This window comes from Muscardinus avellanarius (assembly GCF_963383645.1).
Source record: "Muscardinus avellanarius genome assembly, chromosome: 2".
NCBI classification, from domain to species: Eukaryota; Metazoa; Chordata; class Mammalia; order Rodentia; family Gliridae; genus Muscardinus; species Muscardinus avellanarius.
Window position 1 is genome coordinate 73,752,486 of NC_137787.1, and position 18,404 is coordinate 73,770,889.

Below are 18,404 nucleotides of genomic sequence, written 5' to 3' on the forward strand. Positions count from 1 at the left end.
GGAGTGTAGCCCGGAGGTAGAAGGGCTTCCAGGAACCCCAGTACCACAAAAAAAAAAAGACTATAATACACCTATAAAAGTGTTAAAAAAAAACAAACTAAAAACCTAATTCAAGTCACTTTTAAATACAAGGAACTAAAAGAGAAAAGACAACATTCATCTCCCTAAAACCCCAAAGAGCTGACCCCAGAGGCTCTAAAGTGAAAGGGTGACAAATCTTAGCTAATGATTATTGTAGCTCTGTGGACACAGTTTTTCTGCAGTCAGCCTTGGTGCACAAATGACAGAAATGGTGACAAATTGGAGCAAAGAAGTCAGGGATCCAAAGAGGCAACAAAGAGGCAACACTCACAGCCAGAGGTAGTAAGCAAACAGCACATACGGTCACCCTTGGAGAAGGGAGTTTTCTGACCGATATTGACGGGTTTCTCAGTGCATCAGGGTCTTTGGTCAAATCTGCAAGAGATATTAACATGTAGACTTGCATTCATTCATTCATTCATTCATTCATTCAAAGTGCCTAGTATTTTAATTGCTCAAAAGCTTATTTCTTATAGGTAGAGAAAAGCCAAGGTTTGGGGGTGGCAGAAATCACATAACTTGAATATGACAAAGTAGCCAATATGAAAAGAAAAGGCTAGTGGCCTCTACATGTTGACTGTGGAGCCCCAAGAATTTTACATGTTGGGAGCATGTGCAGAGGAGACAGGGAGTAACCAAGAAGTTAGTGTTCACCCTCCCCTACTCCTCTCAAGGGCATCCAGTTTCGCTCACTTCATTCATTTGTTGTTGAAACTGCTGTTCATTTATTAAGTGCTTCAGTGGCTGGATACTATCCTGAGCTTGCTTGCTTTATTGATTGATCAATTGATTGACTGATTGATTTTATTTTACTGGGGATTAAAGCTAGGGATGTTCTACCTTTGAGCTATATCCCAAACCATTTTTTTTTTTGGTGGTACTGGGGTTCCTGGAAGCCCTTCTACCTCCGGGCTACACTCCCAGACCTATTTTTATATTTTTATTTGGAAACAGGGTCTCTTAAGCCAGCGCGCGCGGCTGGCTTCGAACCTGCGCGATCCTCCTGTCTCTGCCTCCCAAGCGCGGGGATTACAAGCGTGCGCCACCATGCCCGGCCCAACCCATTTTTTGAAGTTTGAAAAAAAGGTTTGGCTAAATGGCTGAGGCTGACCTAGAACCTGTGAACCTTCCTGTCTCAGCCTCCCAAATACTTAGATTGCAGGCATGCACCACGTCACCAGGCTACTATTCTGCTCTTCCAAACTCTTTGCATGAAGAGTTAGTTTTCAAACCTCTAAGATAAGTATTTTAATTATTTCCATTTTTCGGATGCAGAAGCCGAGACAAGAAAGTGTTAAGCAATATACTGATATTAAGTGTTAGGAAAGGAGGGAGAGAGGGGCTACCATCTGAATCTAATAGAGAAAGATGAAGGAAGATGGAGAGGAAGAGTGGAGATGCAGGTCACCTGGGGTAGTGGGACCGCACAGTGAGGCAGACAGGTGAGTAGCAGGTAGAGTGTTTTCCCAGGGATTTGTGAGACAGGAGGCAATGAACCTGGGATAGCACAGAAGAAGGACTGTGGGAAGAACAGGACAAATGGCGACCGATCAGGCAGGACATTAGACTGGGGAGGAATGGTTTCGCGAACGCACCGAGAGAAGTGTAAGATCAAGGGCAAGAGAAATGGGGCCCAAGTCCCAAGCCTTGTTGCCAAGAGAAGAGGGCAGCCTGGAACACACAGAAGGGACTGATTTAACTTGTAGAGGAGATTTATTTTGCATTTTGCTCAAAATTTGATAGGCTTTTGGCAAGTGTATGAAACAGTCATAGATTTGGCAGTCTTCTGCTAGCAGATTTGAAATGTTCAATCCTTAAGAACTGCTGCATCGTTAGGTTATGCAAAACAGGGTGCAATTTTGTAAATATGCCATCTTGTACTGATTTGACATTTGTTCTATTATCCCAGAATATGCCAAAGGGAGAGAGACCTTCAGATTTAAGCCAAACCTTAACTTGTTTGTGGAGTGCTGATAAAATGTTGACTGCTGTGTGATCTTTAAAGAAGCCAGTGTTGCTTGAGAGGCCTGAGGTAGAGCCCCCTGTCTGGGGTTGATGGGAGCTCTCTCCTTGGCATCTCCTGGGTGCAGTTGTTTGATAGATGTAAACAAGTTAAACATCCGATATGGTGGATCAGATTCATTTTTCCTAAGTGTTTTCTGTGGTCTCTGTTGTGGCATTAATGAAACGTCCCCAAATGGCTTCACTTAATATTATTTATGCAGCATTGACTGCAGGTCGCAGAATTCGTAGAGCAACCCAGTAAACCCAAGGTAGACACTTATTGAGCAAATGGGATTTTATCCACTAAACCCAGTGACAAGAGCCTGGGAAGTGTGATGAGATACTTGGCTGTGATGTCAAATGCAATAGAATATGATGGTCAGGAACTTGGAGTTTGGAGTTAGAAAGACCTGTACTCAAATTCAGCTTCCTCCATTTACCAGCAGAATGAGCATGAGGAGGTCACTTAACTTCTACAAACCTCAGTCTCCTCGTCTGGATAATGGGTATAATCAGACCTACCTCAAAGGGTTTTCTGAATTATTACACGAGGCACTGCCATGAAGTAAGCTTTCAACACATGGCAGCCACCACCATTATTATCTTCAGGAAGTAAGTCGTCCTTATGGTCCCTTGATGGCATCAGGGGTAGCTTGAAAAATTGTCATACCTTCTGTTTCTCACAGTACTTTCCTACTTTCATCAACTCTTTCTTTTATTTCAAAAATACAAAGATTTATTTGTTGGAAGGTAACCGGGGAACCAGCATGATCCAACGAGCAGCCACAGATGGTTCTTCTTGGGGGTTTGAAGGAAAAGCTCCTCACAGAGATGCTGTGGAATCGGCACTGCCACTGGACCGATCCTTCCCACTTCTCTTTGCCAGACTGTTGCTGGCAGCGGGGCTCTCCGGAAGCTTCTAGCCTCAGCAGAGTGCCAACTGCCCCACCATTGCATTCTTGCTTGAGCATCACTCTGAGCTTCCTTTTTAGTAGTTGGTGATAGACTATTCGGCTTCTAACTTAGTCATCCACTTCCTTTTTTTTATTGCTGTTTCTGTACATAGGCAAAGGAGGACTATCCTATTTGGTTGGGTTAAAATAGGGCAGTTAATTATTTTCCCGACTATCAATCAGACCTTAAATGGACACATGAGTTTCTCTGTCTGGCTTTGTGTGTTACCTCTACCACTTATAGTGTACCACGCGATGGTCAATAGAGTCTTAATCGAAAACTCAGCACTAGGGAATAATCAGTAAGTGGTCCCTGAGGCAAAGTGACTTGGCTGTGTTTTTTGTCCCCCGCCCTCCCCCAGGGACAAAATTGCTCTCTGCAGCCTGAAAGCCTTAAAGCGGGTGTGTGCCTCCCCACTGCCTGTCGTCTTCTTGCAGAAGGTCCCTCTGGAGGCTTCTCCCAGCAAACCGGGGACATGTACATGTGAAATGGCACACTTCTTTTGCAGTTGCAGGGGAAGCTTTTGTTTTATTTTTCTCTTGCTGCATTAAAGTATTTGTCTTTCTTTCTTTGTAGTGTAATATTGTTAATGTAAAACAATTTGCATCATGACACTTTTATCACAGTTTTCGTCTTTTTCTCAGTATGTTGCATTTCTCACCATGTCTAGTTCATCACAGCTACAGTGTGTACATCACAACATTTATCTTAGGCTCAGGGTTTTACTTGTTTATAAAAATTGTCTTCTTTCAGCCTGTATTCACTCCATTTAAGAGAAAAAAAAGGCAGCCAGAAACTGTTTTGGTCCAAACTCCAGTAGTTATCACATTCCTTGCTAACTGTCCTGCGTATTTATGTCTCCTAACTATTACTCTATGTTTCAATGACATTTCTCAGTTTCATGGCACGGGGAGGTTGTAGGAGCAGCTTTTGCTGCTCATGCTGCCAAGCAAGGCAAGCCCATGAGGCTTCTGGAGGTGAGGTGAGGTGACGCAGTTGTATATCTGGGTCAGGTCTGGGTGTTAAAGTTGACTGTCTTGTGTGAGCACGAGCTAGATTTAACTTGGGGAGAAAGAAGGTGGAAAGAAGCCAGCATAGTGTGAGAGCATGACTACCAGAAAAGGTCCCTACAGAGGACTCCAAAGGGGCACCTGGTCCTGCAAAGCAGGACATTAATGTTCACCTCTGTGTGTCAGGCGTCATCCTCTCCTATCTCCGGGCTTGGATGGTTCAAAACAATGGCTTTTAGGGAGGTTTTTTGGGGTTTTTTTTTTAACCCTTTCCTCCCTGAAGGGCAGAAAATTTCTCAGAGTTCTATTGCCATGTTAAGATAGACATCACCTGCATAGCTAGAAAATATGCCTCCCGAATCTCACAGTGCTGTTCAGACCAATCTTTCCTCTAATTATTTCAGTGTGAGAAGGCACCATGCATGGGAGCCAGAGTACCCACTATTAGTATGTACTTCAAGTTCCAGGACAGTTAATTAACATATTTTTTCACACTGTTCCTTTGCTGGGAGACAAACCTTAAGCAGCTTGGAATTTTAGAAGACATAGAATGCAACATAGGAGGTGAAATAGGTTTTGTTTTCAGACTTTTTCTAGCTCTGACACGTCCTATAGATGGATCCTGGGGCAGGATGCCTCCCTTCTGAATCTCAGTGTCTCCATCTAGAAAACAGCACTGGTACAGATTTATAAGGCTGCGATGTAACAGTCTTTTTATAAGTCCTCCATGAAGCTTCGCATAGTGACAGGCTCAAAGTAAATAATCAATGAACATTACCTATTCTGACTAATGGTATAGTCTATGGGTTGAAAGTGGGCAAAATATATCTCACTAATTTTCAGAATGAGAATATTTTATTCTTCCTGTCTCAGCTCTTCCTGCCACGTCTGCTAAAGATATAGGGGACAAATGTTTAATAGTTTTATTTACTTATTTAATTGATAATTAGCACTGGCTGGATGTAGTGGTGCATGCTTGTAATTCTAGTACTTGGGAGGCTGAGACTGGAGAATTGCAGGCTTAAGGACAGCTGCAGCTACTTAGTGAGGCTCTCAGCAACATAGTGAGACCCTGTTTCCAAATAAGAAATAAAAAAGAAATGAGTTTGGGTAGGTAGCTCAGAGGTAAAATGCCTCTGGGTTCAATTCCCAGTCTCACACACACACACACACACACACACACACACACACACACACACACACACTATTTAGCATAGTATTAGATGCTAAGAATAATGAGCAATATAAAAAAATCCATTTTCTTATGAATTGTTTTTGGTGGCACTGGGGTTCCTGGAAAGCCTCCGGGCTACACTCCCAGACTATTTTATATATTTTTATTTGGACACAGGGTCTCAAGCCAGCGTGGCTGGCTTTGAACCTGCACGATCCTACTGTCTCCGCCTCCCAAGCATGGGGATTACAAGCATGCGCCACCATGCCCGGATCTTACAGATATTATGGTTTAATGGGCTGCAGAACATTTCAACTGACTAAATGAAAAAATGAATGATGGATGAATGAGTGGGGTACTGCTCTGATGGATGGATGGATGGATGGATGATGGACTTACACATGGATAGATTTATCTAAGACACCTCGCCAGATACAACGCTTCTCAAATGTGAAGTAAAATTAAGATGTGACTTTTAGTGAGTCCTAGATGTTTATTCTCAAAGTTTGTGAATACGTACTCATTTTGGATCAGAAGTGGAACAAGGCCAGGACAAGTGGGAACTAGCCTGCACAGAAGTGGGAGGGCGTGTGCTCTGAGCTTACCAGGACAGGGTGATCTTGAGACATTTTGGGTAACTCTACCCTGAAAGTCATAGACAGAATGTCTTTTTCCAGAAACACCGTGTCACAGAATTCTCGCATTAGCATCAGCAATTTAACCTTAAAAAAAAATGACTACTATGTCTCTTGGTTCCTATTCCTATTAGGAAGTAAGAGGAGACGTTTTTATTTCCATTTTACAGAAATTAAGATTGAGTGCAGCATGTATCCAGATGCAAAGCTCACTGATAATGAAGCAGAGACTCTAACCCTTGCTTCACAACTCTCATAAAAAATATAGAGCTGGTGTTTGCCAAAAACAAGAAAGAAAAGAAAAGAAAAAGAAAGCAAGAAAAATACCTATAAATAATACAAACCTTTGCTCTCATAAAGTTTCACTAAAATGCTGCAGGACTGACTGGCTGCTTTTAAACCACAGAGAAGCAACTGCTTCTTCCCACTCCAACCCCTTACAGGAAAATCAAAGCCCGCCCTGGCTCACCTCTGCCAGTCTCTATCTGCCATGTTCACCTTCATCCCATCCCAAATTTTTACCCCAAAGTAAAATCAGATAATCAGTTCTGTGCTTTCAAAGACTTTTTCATCCCAAATCCTGACATCTAGCAGCCTTGAGAGGCCATAAAATCATCTTCAGAAAGCCCACCTTTCTTGTTTTCTAATTTTCTGGTTGCTTTGGGAATGACTTGGGGCTAATAGCTGCATTTTCTCCAATATACAGAATGAAGCAGACAGCAGCAACCCACTGATTTCCCAAGGCCACTCTTGATCTTTTTCACCCCCTTTCCCCTCCCATATGTTTCATTTGTCTAGGTTTTAAACATCTGCTCCCAAGGAGGTAATATTTGCTTTTCATTCAGAACCTAGCAATGTGGACCAAAGTTCATATGACATATTGCAGAGTATGTTTAGTTGCAAATGCTATGTACAGGCTCTTTGAAATGTAGCATGTATGGCACCATGTGACACATGGTTGCCATGGTAATACACTTTTTGGCTGAACTACAGCAGAAGCCCATGGAACATACATTGCTAATATAAGGCTCTGCCCTGTGCTAATGCATAGGACACAGCCAATCTGGGATCTGGGACTCGAGGGGTTTTGCATGCAGCCTGGGTGGCAGGTGCCCTCTTCTGCATGTGCAGGGAAGATGTGGCACCCTCCCTTTGCAGTCCTGTCTCCCAGGCACAGGGCATGCTGTGCATTCTGCCATGCATGGAGACAGCATTTGCTTGAATATCGGTTTGCTATATTTTGTATCAAAGGGGGCCCCAGCTGAAAACATTTTATTTTGTAAACTGAAGTGAAAAATCAGTTTATGGCAGATCCTTTTTTGAATAATGACATTCTTTTTCCCAATTCCAGAATTCAACAGTCATGAGCAGGGCTGAAAATTTTAAACAAGTTGAGTACCTCCTTATTCATGGAACAGCAGATGGTGAGTTTCAGTTAATTAGACTTTTTAGTATCACAGACAGGTTTGCAATTTCACTACTGACAAAACAAAAGCATGAGGGGCAAGACTGTTACATTTACTTCAATAAAACAGTGTTGCTTTCCACAACTCACTTGTCTTGGGCTAAATGGGATGCCGAGTCCTAGAACTTTAAACAGTCCCTTTCTTCTTGTGCCTTTCCCACCCTTTGGTATCAAAAAACCTGGCGAGGCTATTAATGATTTGATGTTGTGTTTCTCTCCCTGCAGATAACGTTCACTTTCAGCAGTCAGCACAGATCTCCAAAGCCCTGGTGGATGCTGGAGTGGATTTCCAGGCAATGGTATAGCAAAACTTTGCAAAGTGCCTGGTGGGATCTCTTTCCCTCCTTGGAGCTCCTTCTTCCTGTAGAAGTCCCAGGAGACAGGGATAGAATAAGGAGTTTTTGTTTTGCCAATGTAAAGTCAGAGAAGTGATATCTCTGAGTTATAGAGAAAGTCATATTCAGTAATATTAGAGAGCTGGGGGACCAGAAGCACAATGTTGCATATCCTGAGAGTGTCAAAACGTTGCTCCTCCATTCCTGTGATTGTTCAGTAAGTAAAGGTGTAGCATAATAACTCTAAAGTGAAACCAGCATGATACTAGCTCAGCTTGAATATGAAACTCCATTTCTGCCTCGTATATATTACCAGCCATTCTAACAACAGTGGGATATTAATAATCTGCATGCTTCAATTCTCCCAATTGTCTTCTTTTGTTGAACAACCACAGGCAATAAAAAAATTAGGCTTGTTTCATAAATCCAGAAATGAATAGGGATGTTATTGCCTGTACAGAAGATGTTTCTGGGTGTTTAGTCAAATTTGATTTCTGCATTAGAAATTTTCAGATTAAGAAGAAACACACGGTATATAGGTATATATGTATGTTGCACTAAATATATAGGGGTAAAATGCAGCTTTCTTATCATAGCTAGAAAAGTCTGCTTCCCCCCCCCCTTCTAAAGTACATGATTTTTTCTTTTCTCAATCCAAATGCTGCCCACTGTATAGGAGAAGGACATTTATTTAATAATAATAAAAAACCTGGCATATCTTTGGGGCAGATCTTTAAAGGAGGTTGAGATTTAGTTTCCCACTATTCAAAACAAAATCATATGATGCTGTAAACAATTATTAAAAGTTAAAAGTTAACTTATATCTCCATAATATGTTTGCCTAGCAATGACCTCTCAATTATTTCATAAGGCATAAATTGATAGATTTTTGCTTTAGGACATAAACTTCTCTTACATAAATGTCAGATTGGGGACTTATAAGATGTCAGTGTAAAATCTAAGCCTGTGCAAACAAATGCTTGATTTTTTTTAGTTCACTTATGTTAAACATATAGTTATAATTAAATAGATTTTACTAGGTCCTTAGTGATATGTATTAGAAAAAGTGCTTTTAAATTTTCATTTATATGAACGTAGTTTACCTTACTAGACACAGTAACACATGATAATAATGAAAACAAATAGGCTTAGTGGGTAAATCTTCCTTGGTGGTTTTAAGTATTCTTTGAGTTAAATTTGAAAGTAGGTTTTAATTAGAATTTGCATATGCTATTCTATAAAGCCAAATGCACAGTGGATTTTTTCAGCATCTGCTAAAGGGGACCAGAGACTTCTGCAGGACAGAACACTATGCTTTTTAAAAATCATTAGAAAAATATTTTCTAAATTATTAAAAAATTGAACACCCTTATTGATCAGCCCCTCTGATTTCAGATAATAAGCTAGTTTGAAATTAAAACACCTTGATTTTATCATGGATAATCATGAGTGTTCATTGGATTTTTTTTTTTTTTTTTAGAAATAGCTGACTTTCTAATTCTGATGTTTTTTTTCTCTCTCTCTAGTGGTATACTGATGAAGACCATTCAATAGACAGCAACACAGCACACCAGCATATATATACCCACATGAGCCATTTCATAAAGCAATGCTTCTCTTTACCTTAGCACCTCCAAACAGCATGCCATTTATAGCTTATTAAAATATTTCTGTTCTCATTATCTCAAAATTGCACTATTATGAAGATGATCTTGAAAAAAAATACACTCAAATAAAAAAGACTAAGGTTACCGTTGTTTTCAAATTTAATACCTATAATCAGAGGCAAGGACTCTGTCTTCATGACAGATATTATCTTACAGAACTAAGATTATTTAGTTGGGTATTATTTATCATTTAAAATATTTTCCATGTCAGCTGCCAAAACTGCAAATATAAATTATTTTTTTATGAGAGCTTTGCATAGGTTCCCTGGGCAGCATTTTAATTTTTTCTAAATAGACTAGTCTAAATCTTGTTCTCTTCTTTAAAGGGATGACAAGATGTGGGCAATGATGTCATTAAGCCAGGGAAAGGAGAAGAGGCACTAGGGAGAAGAAATGGAGGGGCAGGCTAGGAACTCAAGTCCAAGCATACCAGCCCAGCCAGGCCACCGCCAGCTCCCCTCCCAGAAGAGTGCTTCACAGCCAGGCTGGCACAGTTTTCTGAGAAAGACTATTCAGTCTCAGGAAATCATATATGCAAAGCACTGACTTCTAAGTAAAACCACAGCAGTTGAATAGACTCCAAAGAAACGCAAGGGAAACTGCCAGCAATGTAAGGCCCCCCAGGTGCCAGTTATGGCTATAGGTGCTAAGAAAACACAGCACGGGTGATGGGAAAGCATTGTAAATGTGCTTTTTAAAAAGTATTGACGTTTCCTGGTAAAGAGAAACGGCTTGGAGCTAAGATGCAAACACATTAGCTTGCTCTGTTAAAAGTTAAAAATATTTGTATCTCAAATTCTAACTTGAAGGAGTCCTTGCATCAATTTTTCTCATTTCATTTCTTTGAGTATTTTAATTAAAAGGACATTTTAACTCCCTTGGGTTCTTTTTTAAGAAAATGGAAAATAAACTAGAATGTGTGTATTATTATGATTCCCTTTCTACATACTGTGTATTTCTTCTGGTCATTTAATAAATGTGCCTTCATTTTTCAGAAGCAACGAGTTACGTCTTCAATCAGACCTAAAACACACTGGCATGTGGACACATTTGTCCAGAAAGGGTCTTGTTTATCTTGTTAGTAATCCCAGTCTATCTTATAAACACATGGAAAAAGTTCAGCTTTTATAAAAAATCACAAACAAAAAAGTGTTAAGTATCTCATAAGTTTTTTCTTTACCTAATATATATATATAATGTCTGTTATCAATACATACAGCTTTTGAGAAATCAACTTAAAATATACTTTGGCTTTATAGATACTATATAACTTACGATTTTATTCTATGAGACTAAGATAAGGTTTATAATAACAAATGGTATCAACAGTATCATCATGGTGGGTCTGATGGCTCAGAAAATCTATGTGGACAAGGCAAGATAATCACCCAAGTGTCTGACCAATTCTTTTTACTTGACAAAACTGAAATAAAGAAAACATAGATTTTAGATACTGAATTTGACCTAGAAAGGTCTAGACAATAAAAGAAACATGATTTTTGTTTTAATTATATGCAGAACAGCCTCATTTTTAAAAATAAATTATGAATTTAAACTCAGCTTCAGACTATTGGCTAAGCAAAGTTATTAGAGACAGGGTGAGCTACTGCATAAAAATCCAAAAATAGAAGCAATGTAAAAAGTCTTTTTCTTCACCATGAGATTGGTGAGTCTTGCACAGAAGTGGACAGAGGATTGTGAAATCCAGCTTCAACTATATTTTCACAGCAGGCTCCTAGGTGGCTTCACCTTAACTCTTAAGTCCTACTCTCCCATTGGAACCATAAGGCCACATTCAACCTGTGGGATTCTTGACATGCTTCTATTTCTTCTTTTAAATTTATTTGTGTATGGTATTGGGGATTGAACCTAGGGGAAATTTACCTCTGAAATACACCTCTAGCCCTACATTATCTTTTATTTTAAAATAGAATCTCACTGTCAAGGGCCTCACTAACTTGCTGAGGCTGACCTCGAACCTGCGATCTCCTGTCTCACCCTCCCCAGTACTGGGATTATAGGCATGCACCACTAGCTTGTCATAAATCTATTTCATAATATAGCCCATTCATTGTGAATAGCTGGACCAATCTTTAGAGTTCTATATTGAGAAGCAGCAGCAATAATATACATGTTCACATCCTGGGCAGCATTAATAGTGAAAGAAAATTTAGTAAAAAATCTTCTTTTATCTTAATTGAAATCATATGTTATATAATAAGTCAGATATTATATTAATAATATCTAAGTCAAATGTTGTATAATCATTGTATAATATCAAAATTATATGAACTCATGGTTCTCTTTATTTCTAAATGTGATGAATACTTTTCCTGGAGGCCAGAGGTAGTAAGCAATCATAGCATCTATTTTCAAGCAAACAGGTTTTCAAATGGTAAAGATGTGAATAAATTTAAAATGGATTAAATTTGATCCTCATAGAATAAATCTTATTCTCCAATAAGAGTTTTAAGTTAGCCTCCTGGAAAAAGAGGATAAGGAAATTGACAGATACAGTATAGATAAATCAGACCTGAGTGTAAGTTTGAAGCCCACAGGACCTTGTCATCCCACTAAGATGTGTCCACCTCAGCAGATGCAGCCTCTGCATGCAGGTGGACGGCTAAGACTCTTCTCAGGCAACCTGTGAGAGTGCAACAGTGCCCAGGAACTCACGCATGAGAGGAGGAAAAAAAGGTTCACATCTCCTCTCTGGATGCAGGTTTGCTTCTTAAGTCTCTATCGAGATTTTTAGAAAAATCACTTCAAAATTATTTTTGAACATTTTTGTTAGAAACCTTGCTAAAAATAATTACATATCTTCATGCTTTCTTAAATAGCAGGCACAGAACATAATTCAACGCATTCTTGATGACTCAGAGCCACCACCATACATATCAATTATCACATCAGGCTGTATGATATTCTGGGCATTTCTTTCCTTTCTTATTCACAGGATATCAGTTCCACCTTTTGGCATTTGCTGCTTTCGCTCTAAGTTGATGTGAGAATAGTGATTTATAATACTACTAGTTTAGTTCAATATTTAAGATTCAATAAATTCTAAATGGAAAACATACCAAAATACAAACACAGCGTTTTTTTCCCCATAAAGTAATAGAATTTTGTTGTGCCAACATGATGACAGTTATTTCATCAGTGCCCCCAAATTTTTTTCATACACCCTGAGTGACCTGGAATATGTGTTCAGGGTCTCTCTGGGATGCAGGTGGCTATGGAGAGACAAAGGAAGGCCGTAAAGCATATCACTCACCAATAATAAACAGCACAGGACATGGCATCAATAAGATTAATGTGATACTCAGTAGGAATTTATTATCTTTCTGTGACATGTAGTCCCAATAATTTGAATCAATAAAAACATACATTCTTTACTGCTATTGAGAAAGATATCTTTTTTGATGCTTACAGGCTTTAAACTTAAAAAAAAATCAAACTTCTTATTCTACAGAGCCTTTCTTTCTTTTTTTTTTCTTTTTTTTTTTTTTTTTTTTGGTGGTACTGGGGTACCTGGAAATCCTTCTACCTCTGGGCTACACTCCCAGACCTATTTTATACTATTTTATTTGGAAACAGGGTCTCTTAAACCAGCACGACTGGCTCCGAACCAGCACGATCCTCCTGTCTCTGCCTCCCAAGCGCAGGGATTGCAAGCATGCGCCACCACGCCCGACCAGTCTACACAGCCTTTCATCTGAATCAATTCTCCATGTTTGGCAAATTAATTACAATGCAACAATAAAGAAATATTTTTTATTTATTTTTTGTGGTACTGGGGTTCCTGGAAACCCTTCTACCTCCGGGCTACACTCCCAGACCTATTTGTTTTTTTTTGTTGTTGTTGTTTTTTTTTTTTTTTTGAAACAGGGTCTCTTAAGCCAGCACAGCTGGCTTCGAACCTAAGTGATCCTCCTGTCTCCACCTCCCAAGAGCGGGATTACAGGCGTGCGCCACCACGCCTGGCCCAATAAAGACATACTTAAATAAAAAGCATGCATCGGTATTGTGAGCTGTGTGATCAACCAACAACCCAAATCCCTAATAATTACAGTAATCTCTCTGTATTCACAGGGGATTGTTTTCAGATTCTTCCTTAGGCACAGGTACTAATATCTAAGGATAGTAAAATAAATACCTCATATAAAGTGATAAAGTATTTGATATAACTCAGGTACATCCTTTTTTTTTTTTTTTTTTTTTTTTGGTGGTACTGGGGATGGAACCCAGAGGCTTTCTACCTCCAGGCTATACTCCCAGACCTTTTTTCTATTTTATTTGGAAACAGGGTCTCACTAAGTTGCTGAGAGCCTCACTAAGTAGCTGAGGCTGGCTTCGAACCTGTGCGATCCTCCTGTCTCAGCCTCCCAAGTGCGGGGATTACGAGCGTGTGCCACCACACCCGGCTGATCCTCTTGTATATATTAAATTATCTCTAGGTTACTTATAATATCTAACCCAATCTAAATGTTCTGTAAATAGTTATATTACATTTTTAAGAGAATAATGACAAGGAAAACAAGTCTGCCTGTTGAGTAAAGATGCAACTTTTTTTCCAAATATTTTTTATTTGGAGCCTGAGGACATGGGGGATCAACTGTATTTAGCGAGGCTTCTTCAATCCAAAGTCACTATATTTATCAGCTATGAGCAAAAATAAATAAATAAATAAGCAAATAAATATAAAAATTAAAAGATAAGTTTGCTTTCCAATGTTAATGAAGGAGAAATAGGTGTTGAAGAAAATGTAACACATTGAAGAGTAATATTATTCATCTCCATCTAATTCTGGTTTTGTGAGCCAGAATGAATACCCTGGTATGGAAGAAGGCAGTCCCTTCTCCCATCCTGTTGGAGACACAGCCTCCTATTGCAGGGTCAGATGAATCAAAGTTAGAAGATCAGTACCACCACTCTCTATAGGGAAATATTTTGAAATAATTACTTAGCCTTTTTAAACCCCAGTGCCTTACTAGGATAAACATGCCTACCTCACAGAACTGTTGCACTGCTCAGCTGTACATACACACAATGCCTGGCACCTTCCTCTCACCGTTTCCCTCTTCCTAGTGACATCTATTTCACAGCTTTGCACACTTTGATGGCCTCATACATAAATTGTACAGGCTCTTGCCTTAAACTTCCAGATCCTCACACATGAACTGCACACATGAACGTGCTTAGTAAGGATTGCCTTTGTTCTGCTACATGGCAGTAAGAATCTACTTTGGATTCTTAATGACCTGAGCAGCAGCATCTTCTGATATATTTTACTTTTGATTCTGTTAAAAGCTTTTGCTACCTGGGTAAACAGCAGAGCACAAACTGGTCTGGTCTCTGGGAGTTACAAAAGAGTACTAAAAGACCATTGTTACCTCTAAGGAGCTTATAAAACAATTGAAGAAATGAAGTCTCATGGCATAAAACCTAATGTTACACACACACACACACACACACACACACACACACACACACACGGGAAAAGGATCTAGACACAACATTATGCCCATAGTAAGAATGGATGAGATGGGTGGGATGCAGAGTGGGCAGAGGAAGGTAGCTTCTGGACTCTGACGAGGTAGCCATTGCATCTAAGCCACACTTAGATCTCAGATCTAATAGCTTGTGATGCTTACACTGTACTTTTTAGTACTTTTTTCTAATTACAACTCTGTGTGTTTGTGTAGATACCTATACACTATCTATATGTAAATGATGCTCTAAAAATTATAACAAAGCTATACTGTGCTAGACAAGTACCCAAGGAATATGCTTGAGCCAATTTTATTTAAATAATAATAGAAATCAGAGACTACTTACAGAATTTGTTTGATCATCTGAGTCCTCTTGGAATAGGATCCCTAAAGGAAGGCTTCTACCCTTCTCGCACTATATTCTCTACTGCGTCACCAGGCTAATGGTCTCAAAAAAGTATTTCTTCATTACCCAAAGCTCTTAATGGTAAGGTTCAAACGTCCTGGTATATAGAATCTGACATGATTTATAATATCTCCAAGTTGTGTTTCTTTCTTTTCTTATAAGTCTTTACCACCCTTCTAACATCCCACAATCCTGGACTGTTGCCATGCTCCAAAGATGTCATACATCAACTATGCCAGGTTCTGGTAACCTTATACATCTTAACTCTTTTTTCTTTATTTCAATATTGACATGAGTTTGAGAATCTATACAGTTTCTGGAATACATTTTCTTCTCCATTTCCATCCTAATTTATATGTTACCTCTTCTATATCATTTTCTTTTAATCTACCCTACTCAAAGTTCCAACCTTGAGTTATCCCCCACCACACTTAATCATACCTCCAGCACAGGACATATCACATTTAATTATAGCCACATCCCTAACCTACACTTAGAATCAAAGTCATAGTCCTATTTTTCAAAGTCAAATGACAGTGTCCAATACACTGATAAAAACTGAATGAAAGGACAGTGGTATCAGTTAGCTGCAGCTTTTGATGAAGCTGCAGTTAGCTACACCTAGACAAGATAAAGCTTCATCAATAATCCTTGACTGTTAAACTCTGACTTTAACCTCTCAAAGTAGATATTTAGAGATTAATCATATTATCCAAATTTCTTTCATAAAATGTTCAAGTTTTATCAAATTCATTATATTATATTACTGGAACATAAGACATAGTGAAAAAATTGGAGAACAATTTTGTATGATAATAAAATAGTCGAGGTCTCTAAAGAATAAACAGTCTGAAATAAAAGTAAAACAGAGGTAAGTCAGTGCAGATAGGAAACAGAATAAAATACACTTTTAAGAGCCAAGAGAATTCTTAAAAGATCTGGAAATCACCAGTGGAATCCACCAAGAAAGCATTCAGATTATGGTTAGGAAAAACTCCTAATGCTGTATGCTGTTAAGTGTAGCAATTACAGCGTAAATTCACTAGTCAAGAAAGAAATGCTAGCCAGCAAGTTACAGTTCTAAATGCAGTTAACTTCCATAGAGCACGGCCAGATGGCTAGGAAAGAATAATGGTCCCATTTAACCTTTAGAACAAATAGGGGAAGACAAATTTTAGGAAAACACTTTTCCCACAATGATTTGAAAATGGAGTTCCAGTAACGGGGAGTCCTACTAATGACCTCCGAGCCTTTTACTAGTTATAAGACCAATGTCATTTGCATCCAAGATACTGTTCTCTGGGAAAATGAGGAAATAGATCATTACATAGTTCTCATCATTTTCTGTTTATACCTTTTAAATTGTTTCAGCACTTGAAAAATATTTACATCACCAAGGTTTCTTACTGTGGGGAAGTCTAAATTTAAATGTTACATCCAAACAGTCAAAATGTTCTACATTGATTTACTGATTAAAATGAAAGAAAAACAAAGACAAGACATATTGCGTCATAATTTAAAATATACAAGGAAGTTAGTTAGGATAAATATTTATTTCCACATAACATTTCTCATTTGTGAAAAACACAATATCCTAGTCACATTTACACATTACTTAAACTTTGCAATAAATTACATTCAATATATTCAGTAATTTTGACCAGGAATCTAAAATTAGAAGTAAATATATAACACTACATTTTTCTTATGTTTTATATGATTTCAAAATAGGAGGATTAACATAGGGATAGCAATAAAATTCACACAAGAACAAAATGACTATAAAAATACTCAGAAATACAGAATATCATTGGAAATGATTGCTTATTCAAATCAGTGATCACGTGAAGGTTTTAATTCACTGTGATCATTTTTAACAGAACAGTTATTAATATATTGAAACACTAGAAGACTGCTTTGGGGACTGACTGGCTAAATCATAAACAATGGAAATGTATACAATGTAGTATCAGTATTATAAAATACACAAAGGCAACACATTTGGAACAGAAAGTTTCGGTATTTGTCTTTAGCGTTTATAGGTACAAACTTTTTGAACTGCAAATGCTTCTTCCCATAAATTTTTTGGTTCATGTTCCATAAAAAAATGACTCCATCAATGATGGTGAGGAAATTCTTTTCAGAAGGTATCAAAATGTTAAATCTAATGAATACTTTGTTGGTTTTCTCCTTATTAACTTGATCATAAAGAAGATATTCCCCCACTTTTCATGTGCATTTGCATGCAAAATACATAATTAAGAGTTTATAAAAGCCAGAGAGCTCTGAGTTATTGTAAAATTGGACACAAGTATTATAAGTTAAATGATCACTGATAATTCTTAGGAACTAAGAGCACTATGAGATTTAGTTTTTATTCATATTTATCTAAAATGAAATTGTTATATTTTTAGTAATACTCAAGAGCCCTTAACTTTCCTTCCTCTTGCATAAACTTAGTTAAAGATGGATTATTTTATATGAACAAAATATCTACAGAAATTTCTCAAACAGAATCTGAAATTTTCATTTAAAAGTTGCTTTTACACAACATGCATTTAATTAAGAAATGGAAAAGAACTTTGCAAAAAAAAAAATACAGTTGGAAAGACCTGTTGGTGTATCAGTAGAACATGATTCAGGACCAGCACTAAGCAGTACATGACCAATAGCAGTGGAATAACTGTACAAGAGTAGAATTCCATGTACAATCGTTTACTATGTGTTAATCCACAAGTAAGTATATAATAGTTTTATTTGGAAAATATCTGTTGTCATTGGGAAAAAAATTTAACAGCACATTTCTGATAAATGTTTAGATTGAAAATCCCACAAACAAAACTGTTAAAAAGTATTTTCTGAAGCATTTCTACAAGCCTAGTATTTGCTCATGTAATCACAACATGAATTTTAAGCAAGTACCACTTGACTGTATTCGTGTCTGATTCTTTTCAGTAATTGGTAAGCAAGATTCTCTATATTTCGTGAAATGACTTTAAGTTTCAGTTATATATAAATCCTTAAGTATTAAATGTACCATATTAAATCAGAAAATGCATAAATACAATCATTAAAAATGCTTTCAAACTAACTTTTTAATTTGGGTCTTTTGAAATAAGTCACTAATGCTAAGCTATAAAAAAATAAAAAGAAGTAAGACTACCTTTCAAAATTCTTCCAG

At 37.9% G+C, this 18,404-nt stretch overlaps 1 protein-coding gene across 1 annotated transcript in view; it reads left to right on the plus strand.

Annotated features, from left to right (window-relative positions):
• Positions 1–9,286, plus strand: part of DPP4 (dipeptidyl peptidase 4) — a gene marked incomplete at both ends in the record, with an annotated part of 95,298 nt that extends 86,012 nt beyond the window's left edge. Inside the window, 3 exons of the mRNA XM_080689390.1 lie at positions 7,210–7,282; positions 7,549–7,622; positions 9,185–9,286. Coding sequence (XP_080545516.1) covers positions 7,210–7,282; positions 7,549–7,622; positions 9,185–9,286 — 249 coding nt within the window. The remainder of the gene's footprint in view (positions 1–7,209; positions 7,283–7,548; positions 7,623–9,184) is intronic.
• Positions 9,287–18,404: the final 9,118 nt, after the last annotated feature.